Below are 8897 nucleotides of genomic sequence, written 5' to 3'. Positions count from 1 at the left end.
ATTTTTTAGATATATGCAATTTTTCATGAAATTGGATAAAATATGCAAAAAATGCATAGATATGCACTTTGCATATTTTCCGCCCTCTAGTGATGACTGTTTCTTGAAGAGTGTTTTGGAAAACAAAGCCAACTAGAAATCAGGTGTTTTCGACCCCAATCAGTCAATGGTATTTACAAACATCCTTTTATCAGCTATGTGAACTATGGAAGCTACGCAAAATGAAGCCTAGGTATTTGTTTAGTGTCGTTGTGTTTGCACAACGCGGCTGAAAGTGGAGTGTAAACCTGCGTTGCAAGGAATAATGAACACACAAAAATAGATAGTCAAATGATCCGGAAATTCCATTCTAGCCGTTGAATGAACGGTTGGCTCAATTGCTCAATAGACTGGATTACTGGAGACTGTTCTTGTAAAGAATTGCTTTTTACCAGGTCCCAAGCAAGAACCTCCAGGACTGGTGTCGGACCTATTAGTCCTCATCAGGCGGCTGAGACTAATAGGTCCGAAACCGAACAAGTAATCTGGATGAAAATTAACTCAGAAAAGTTTCCCTGCTTACCAGGTAAGCAGGTAAATTTTTTTGTTGAAAATACCCGTAACTAGACTGATACTCCCTCGCTTATTTGGTAAGCAGGAAACCTTTCAGAGCAAGTTTCAATCAAAGCCACGTTTTCCTCATGCATTTACATACCTGGCATTGAAACAAAGATAAGCAGAATGTTGCAAGTTGGATGGTTGAGGTCTGTTTATTTACTCGATCGACAGCTAAAAACAACTTCAATGTGAAGGAGAATACCTGATCACACTGTTCGAAAAGAAATCCCATTTCGTCAATAATTATTACGGTCGCTCTTTATCTGATTTATTTGTTTAAACTGTAGTGAAATTTTTAAATGGGTCGGTTGATCAGTAGCGTCACATGAAACATTCTAGAAGAACCTTTTTTGTCAACATCCACATTGGTCATCATCCTCATCGTCCCAGCTTCTAGAGGACTTCGTCCTTCTACCATGATGCTTCCGCCCCATTCTGGATCTAGAGGAACAACCCTGGACGTCATCCTGTTGGAAGCTGTTTGAAAAACTCAAAGGACTCGTTTGGATCGACTTGTTTGCCACTCGGGTAGCCTCCATCAGGAACCGGCGGCGCGCCTCTTGAAACGCCCGCAATTTCTCCTGGACCATCATTGCTTCCTCCTGTTCGGTAGAATCCAGATCAGGCAACCTCATATCGTCCATTTCCACCATGCTGCTGGAAAATACTGGATCTGGGATGGTCGTAGAGTGGAATCCAGCTCTACCAGCACTTGTTATAGGTGAGGTGGACCTTGTGAAGGATTTTTCCAATGGTCTGCTGGTATTCCCAAAGCTGTGGTGCGGTTGGCTGGCGATTACCATCGGCTTTTCCTTCAGGGATGTGGGTATTTCGATAAGGGTGTCTTCATTAGGGTTTACGGTGCCTCGTGGGATCAGGACCTTTTGGGTCTTTTTCCTAGACATGGAATTTTGAGTGAGGGATGGAGGTATGGGATTAGAGAGTTCTGGCGTTGTCGTTGTGACATTGAATGAGGTTTGTTCGGGAGTTGAGAGATATTTAGAATCACTTGCAGGTTGTTCTTCTTCCAGAGTCTGAGATTGAAAATGGAAGATGTCCTATTTCTAAATCTTTTTGAACAGCCAGTAAACTCTAAAGTGATTGCTATGCCAAGCTATTTGGGTACGACACTGTTAGGAGAACAACAGACACGCAATTAGAGAGTTGAAAAGATTATTTCGCATTCAAATCAGTGTCGTCCCCAAAGTTTGAATCCAGCCGATGTTCAAATAGACTTCGATATCCAGCAGGGTTTAATGTAATTGTTGTGCCGAACCCTTCGGGAGCGACACTGACTCGAAAACTCAAAAATACCTGAGGTTGTAATTCTGCATACTTAAGGACGACATTTTCCTAAGTAAATTTACAAAATGCCAATTCATTTGAATGCTCCATTTATGGTCAAGAAATGTTTTAGAAATTAAATTTCAAGAAAGGTAAATGCTAAATACTCAAATAGATTTAACCTTGAACTTTTAATAGAGATAAAAATATTTTAAGCCTTCCTATATTTAAATTTTTAAAGTTTTATTAAATATCTCTCTTGCGTTGTCCCCCGTTCATTCTCAGTCTGTCTTCCTCTGTCGCGTTGAATCAAACGGAGAAAAATTCAACAGAACATTTCTACTTCAATAATGTGCCCAAACTCGATGGACAGTACTCCATAATAAACTTCAATGTTTCTTTATTAAATTAACACAATCTTCAATGGGTATTTACTGAATAGTTGCAAATTTATTCCATCCCGTTGTCTTCTTCTCAAGTGCTCGCAGCTCGCACTGACATGTTTACCGCAAACTTCAAAGTTGACAATGTAATAATGGCAAATTGTATATAGTTTGAACAGTTATTCTTAATTATTTTAGTTTGTTCAGTCTTTTTAGCCGCTGATTTTGTCTATTAATGCAGTTAAAGGTCTCCGTTTTCACTACATAATGTCGCAGGAACATCTGGCCTTCAGTTCGAGCAGAAACTCCATAAACAGCAACCAGTCTGGTAAGGTCTGGTTTTCTCGTTCTTATCTTTATGTTTTATCGTTGAACTGCTCTATGCAAATTGTCCTGGATGTTTACTAAAGAACATCGATTTAATTCGCTTGAGTAAACAACAGGACTCAGTTGATAATTTCCATAAAAAACATTGATCTTGTTCAAGATGATGATGATGATATGGACTCTAGACACTCATCATTGAGCTACAAGGAGCGAAGACGAGAGGCTCACACTCAAGCTGAACAGAAACGACGGGATGCAATTAAACGGGGCTACGACACTTTGCAGGAATTGGTCCCCACTTGCCAGCAGACTGACGTTTCAGGTGAATAGGAAACATTCTTCCTGTGGGCAGCAATAGTTAATGATCGCATTTATTCTTAGGGTATAAACTCAGCAAGGCCACAGTTCTGCAGAAATCCATTGATTATATTCAGTACTTACAACAGCAGAAACGGAAGCAGGAGGACGACCGCAATGCCTTGCGTAAGGAGGTGATTGCATTGAGAATAATGCAGACCAACTATGAGCTGATTGTAAAGGCTCAGCAGTCTCAGCCTGGGCACACAGAGACTCCTGTTTCGGATGAAATCAAGTTCTCCGTGGTAAGCTTTATCAGCTCTTTAGGTTTATTTTTGTAAATATTGCCTCAAAACCAGGATAATCTCATATATACGGTTCGTATTTTTTGTCTAGTTTCAAACCATCATGGATCAGCTATTCCTCACATTTAGTGCAATATCAGTTAGCAATTTTTCCGAGCTATCAGCCGGCGTGTTTAGCTGGTTGGAGGAGTACTGTAAGCCGCAAACATTGAAAGAAACCGTCTACCAAGTGTTGAGACGGCACAGCAGCCAAATTCGTGGATGATTTTCTCGCAAAAGTTGCTGTACTAGTTTAGTTCTCAATCTCAGCCATAAGAAGCCTCAGGAAGGAAATTGCAAACTTTTCATTAATTTTTATTTCCTTGACACTTTTTTGGGTTTGTCTTTCCGAATACTGGATGAAGCGATAAATTTAGCATCACTTGATTATGGTTTTTTTTTATTAAACTTTCCAGCTTTTCAATTGTTCGATCTTTGGGTTTCTCAACGGTTTTTTTTCAAGTGCTTGCCGGTTTCATACAGGGTGTTTCGAACTTTGTAGCAGGTTATACAGTTTGTCCTAGGCGAACGTTTTGGCAATATTTCAGCCATCGCTAGGACTGCCCAAGAGAATAAAATAAAGCAAAAAACAAATGTAAGCTGAAAGTGTGAAAATTAAAAAATAAGGGTGTAATAATAATAATAATTTCAACTGTTTTTATTTAAGTGAATGTTATATTGTGATCTAAACGGGGCTTATTTGACTTAATTGACAAGATTATGATAATAAAAAGTTTATTTTTTGTTTCCCATAGTGTATATTTTTCATAATTATATGACGATTTTAAAAGACTTTGTTTCTTTTCATTAAAAAAGATTTATTTTGGAATTTCAATGAAAAGGAGAAAACTGCAAAAAAGTCTTCGCCCAACGTGGGGCTTGAACCCACGACCCCGAGATTAAGAGTCTCGTGCTCTACCGACTGAGCTAGCCGGGCTTGATATACTACTTTGCAGAACACGTTTACATTCAGTTTTCTTCATATTGCAGGTGTTACATAATATCAATTAGCTATCTAAGATTTGTTCTACAGCATTAGAACCGAATCGAACCACTCTAAAAACTTTTCTATTTATAAACGCTCGTACATGTAAAATTTATTATCCGGTTTAGTAATCTGTGCCCCCTTTCACGAGCCGCTAATGTGTGTTTCGCCGCCACTGGCCCAATTCTTCTCTTAACACAACAGTCGACCCTAACCCAACTTTTTACGGCGTTTAAAGCATTTGTTTATAACAGTTTAAGGATTAATTTTGGATTAACAGTGAAATTTCCAGAGGATAAATTAAGGTAAAACCCCAAAGCTTTAACAAGCAGCGTCTTTCCATCAAAGCCCCAAGTCAGATTCATTAATTTCTTTATTTACAATTTGGACCGTATTCATGCAAAATACTCTTACCATAGGGCTTCTTGAGACTTGAGACCGGTGGCCTTTTACTTCTCCTGCTCGGCCTGCAACATGGTAAGATTTTCGAAAAAAGCGATTTGGGACTGGTGGGACGGACTTCTGTTTCAGTATTCAGTGCTCTGCAAAAAAGACAATGCCCATGACGAAAGCATATGGACGTGTGCATGGGGCAGATATTTACCGGAGAAAAAACCTAAAGAACCCGACGCCCCAGGCGGAGACGATGAAAAATCAAGGTTTGATCCATCGGCTTAACTCTTTTCCTTTCGCGCTTCAAGAATTCCCTCCCTTAATGTTATTTAGCACTGAGTTGCTTTATTTTGAGGGCAAATCATCATGCCATTAAGTTGCTGAGAAGAAACCATAAGTAAAGAAATTGCTCGGAAATGATCTTCCCCCTTACTTTGAAGACCATGTCTTCCCTTCATCCGGCCTCTGGTGATGTGAGTGTCCAACTCTGGTGCCATTCTTTGCCGATTTTGCCCGTGGATCATTGTCCATTCTTTGCACGTGATTCCCCTAATTTCGGCGTCTTGACCGTACAAACCGAACGACATCGTAAAATTTATGTTCCTCCGTATGTCCGAGCTTCTTATTTGATTCCGTAGGGTTTATTTGTACGTAGAATTTTCATTTCCTTGCTTCTTAGCACACTCTTTGTTTATTAATTTAATCTTCTTAAATTAATTCTCATAAAATTTGCTTTAGAGATTCAGTTATGTCTGACGACGCACCGGCTGAATACATCATAACAGGCGGTGTGGATGATTTAGTTAAGGTATGGGACTTGCATGAGGATAAACTGGAGTTGAAACACACTCTGGAAGGACATTCGTTAGGGGTGATTTCGGTGGCAGTCAGCAACAATGGAAAACGTAGGTTTCTGTGTATTACTTTGACTAGTTAATGAACATTGCTTGCGTCTAGTATGCGCGTCCAGCTCTCTGGATGCCTCAATGAGAATATGGGACTTGGAGAAAGGCGAGAAAATTGCCAATGTTGATGTAGGGCCAGTTGACCTGTGGACAGTGGAATTTAGTCCCGATGATAAATATATCATATCTGGAAGCCACTCGGGGAAAATCTCCCAGTATAGCGTGGAAAATGCCAACACAGAACTTCCGTTTGATACCAGGGGAAAGTTCACTTTGAGTGTCGCTTATGTAAGTGCCTATACGCCGCTCTAGCTTATTCTAGATCCATTTTACCTATCGGCAGAGCCCTGATGGAAAGTACATTGCCAGTGGAGCCATTGACGGTATTATCAATATCTTCGATGTGGCTTCAAACAAATTGTGGCATACCTTGGAAGGCCACGCTATGCCCATTAGATCTCTGTGTTTTTCGCCGGATAGTCAATTGCTACTGACGGCTTCTGATGATGGTCATATGAAGCTTTATGACGTGTAAGTTCGAGCCAGCGGGTTTATTTGCGTCTAATTTTTATTTTCATTTAGCCAACACACGAATCTGGTGGGAACTATGTCCGGACACGCCTCCTGGGTATTGGGCGTAGCTTTTTCGCCCGATGGCAACAATTTCGTGTCGGGAAGTTCGGATAAAACCGTCAAAGTTTGGGAGCTCAAGAGCAGACAGTGTGTGCACACTTTCAGCGAACATACAGACCAGGTCGGTTAAACCACCAGAAGCTCGATAGTTCGAAACGAGCGTACCGGGTTTTACTGTTGCAGGTTTGGAGCGTGAAGTATAGTCCAGACAGCAGCAAGATTCTTTCAGTGTCCGAGGATAAGAGTATCATCGTTTACGGTTGTCCCAAGTCCTAAGCGTATCGGAGATTTTATTTCATTGTTTTTATCAATTTGACTGTGTTTTTGTTTGCCACGTTCTGTCCACTGGTCCTTCTTTTGTCCTGCGCTGGAAAAAAAATTGTGTGTATCGAAAGCCGCAGATAAAATCCATTCAGGTTTTAACACTTCACAACAATTCTGCAAGGAATCTGATCTAATAAGGCGCTCGATATATATATATATATAAAAACAAATTTTGGTTGCCTTTAGGGTAATAAAAGCGCATAATTTCTAAGAAAAGCCATTAAATAGAAAATTGCAGAATCGAATGTGATCTTACTATCCCGCTAACCGACAAAATTACTGAAATGTTACACGCAAAACCCGCCGTTTTTTCTACCGACAGGTAAAACATCTCCGAATCGGGTAAACTTGGGTTTTTAAACAATCTATTTGTTTAATGCTTAATACATAAACCCGCAAATCTAATCCATCAAGCAATTTTTGGACCTCATTTACCCATTAACATGCAGGAAATTGGCAGTGGGTCAATATCGCATTTAAGTCGAAGTATTTGTGAGAAATTTGCGGTTTAAAAGGTAAAGGTCGTGCATGTCTAAGGATATACTGAAGAAGGCGGTTGATATTGAGAGAGATTTTAGATTTCAGTTACTAATTAGCATTATATAAATTGCTAGCCCAATTTAATATGCTAATTTAGGCCAAACGAAGGGTTTACTCATTTAAAAACGTATTTTTCTGATTTTTTTATTTGTATAGTATAAGTGGTCCACCTCAACACGAGTTGCAATTGATTCCTGCATTCCACTTCATGGAAGGAAAACCCGTTTGGATACGCGACCTCGGAAGCGAATGCGGATGAACTTGACCTAACGTTTACTGTTTTATGTTGAGTGTGTTGACGCGTTTTTCTTCCTAGAGTTGGTCTAAAGCGTAGCGCAAAAATCAGCGAAATGGAACCAGAACGTTCAAGATTGGTGAAATTCTTAGCGAAGATCAATGAGCTGACGACCTTTCTTATCAAGGAACTGTGGCTCGTAACCAGTTAGTATTGGTGTAAACGAAAGTGTCTTTATATAACAAATTGATATTGAAACTACATCAGAAGCTAGAAAAATTTACTAATAGCATTAATGCGCATTTAGCATCCGCGAAATATTTACTAACTTGAAGAAAATGGAACTACATATATTGGTGAAACATATTAACGTTTATTTTCAATTATCTCAAACTACTTATGCTAATTTATCCTTAATTGTTTTTGCTAGTTATTTATTATTATCAAAGCGTCAAATGACCAGTTTTATTGTATATTTTGCTAATGCGATTCATTTAAACAGTATTAACCTATTTGTCTTAATTATTCGACATTCCCATTTTGTGCTAATTTTCTATTCAACAATTTCTCGTCTGTCTACGTGCACGTTTCGTTCAAAAATAGCTACATTTTCAAGTCAATTAGGCGCAGACAATGTTGGAAGTTTACGCAAAAATACAGCTTGTTATTAAGTACATTTTCGTTCCTAATTAACGACACTTTGTTAGAACGTAATTAACAGCAATTATGAAAACGTGCCAATCATGATTGATTCAACAGAAGAAGAACCATTTTTTTGCTCAGAAAGCTCAGGCATTTTATTATGCTTTAGCTTCTTTAGTTGCATTATCTATCATTAGTTCTTTATCTTATTTTGCTTAATTGATCAGAAAAAAACCACTGAACTTCTTTAATATTGCTGTTGTTGTTATGAAAAGAACATCAGGTCAAACGGTCTTGACTTTCGCAAATTAAGGCTCCATACTACAAAGTTTCGTGTTGCTTGTGTTAATAATTATATTAATTGCGCAAATAACTAATAAACAAGCCGTATATTGCCGATTTCCGGGAACATTTACATCAATTACATCAAGCTAAAAGAAAAAACTCGACCCGTAGGTGATCGATACTAAATCGGAAAAAAACACTCTGTTTTAATGGCGTTCTTAAGTGCAATCTATTAATGTTTTCTGAAACAAATAAGTCGCAGTAAACAGTACATTTCGAATTATTGTAAGACGTAAGTAAATAACGAAACCAATAAATTCTAAACGACCACCAAAGTGGACATAGAAGCCGTGCAGATAAAGGTTGACATGTACAGTAGCGATAGGATATCATGCGGAACTATTGGGGACCGTTTCAAGGGCATCGCCCGTCAGTTTTAAAAGGAAGATTTTATGTACAAAAGCTGACCCACATTCCGATCATCCTATTCAAGTACGTCGTTCTACCGCCCAACGAGAACTTTCTCAAGTTCGTAGAACTCAGGGCTGGAGCTTATTACAAGCTCCTCCCTACGCGAAGAATCTGGGGAAAATTTGACTCAAACTCCACCCAACCTGGGGGTGGGAATCTGTCAATAAATAAGGGTAAAATCACAGGCCGTACTGTTAGTTCAAATTCGCATTAGAGCAGCAATTATCAGTGATTTCGTGTTAGTGTAAAAAT

The 8897-nt window shown here is 39.0% G+C and overlaps 3 protein-coding genes and 1 non-coding gene across 4 annotated transcripts in view; 2 read left to right on the top strand and 2 right to left on the bottom strand.

The window, feature by feature from the left end:
* Positions 1–1573, bottom strand: part of LOC109535024 (major facilitator superfamily domain-containing protein 12) — an 11987-nt gene extending 10414 nt beyond the window's left edge. The window contains exon 1 of the mRNA XM_019900839.2: positions 695–1573. The gene's annotated coding sequence lies outside the window, so the exon portion shown is untranslated. The remainder of the gene's footprint in view (positions 1–694) is intronic.
* Positions 1574–2370: 797 nt separating this feature from the next.
* On the top strand, positions 2371–3980 carry LOC109535027 (max-like protein X). The gene is made up of 4 exons (XM_019900841.2): positions 2371–2592; positions 2752–2913; positions 2973–3193; positions 3285–3980. The coding sequence occupies exons 1-4, from the start codon at positions 2532–2534 to the stop codon at positions 3456–3458; spliced, it is 618 nt and encodes a 205-aa protein (XP_019756400.2). The 5' UTR covers positions 2371–2531; the 3' UTR covers positions 3459–3980.
* Positions 3981–4096: 116 nt separating this feature from the next.
* On the bottom strand, positions 4097–4169 carry Trnak-cuu. Its single transcript has one exon. It is a non-coding gene; the product is annotated as a tRNA-Lys (tRNA).
* A 229-nt stretch (positions 4170–4398) lies between these two features.
* Positions 4399–6459, top strand: LOC109535025 (WD repeat-containing protein 61). The gene is made up of 8 exons (XM_019900840.2): positions 4399–4522; positions 4637–4694; positions 4749–4876; positions 5349–5515; positions 5568–5803; positions 5859–6046; positions 6098–6269; positions 6332–6459. Exons 2-8 carry the CDS (start codon positions 4692–4694, stop codon positions 6422–6424), a joined length of 987 nt encoding a protein of 328 aa, XP_019756399.1. The 5' UTR covers positions 4399–4522; positions 4637–4691; the 3' UTR covers positions 6425–6459.
* The last annotated feature ends 2438 nt before the right edge of the window (positions 6460–8897 follow it).

This window comes from Dendroctonus ponderosae, unplaced genomic scaffold, assembly GCF_020466585.1.
Source record: "Dendroctonus ponderosae isolate FM_Combo_2020 unplaced genomic scaffold, Dpon_F_20191213v2 Dpon_F_20191213_1, whole genome shotgun sequence".
NCBI lineage: Eukaryota > Metazoa > Arthropoda > Insecta > Coleoptera > Curculionidae > Dendroctonus > Dendroctonus ponderosae.
Note: the sequence above shows the minus strand (reverse complement) of the source record. Positions and strands in the feature narration are given on the sequence as shown.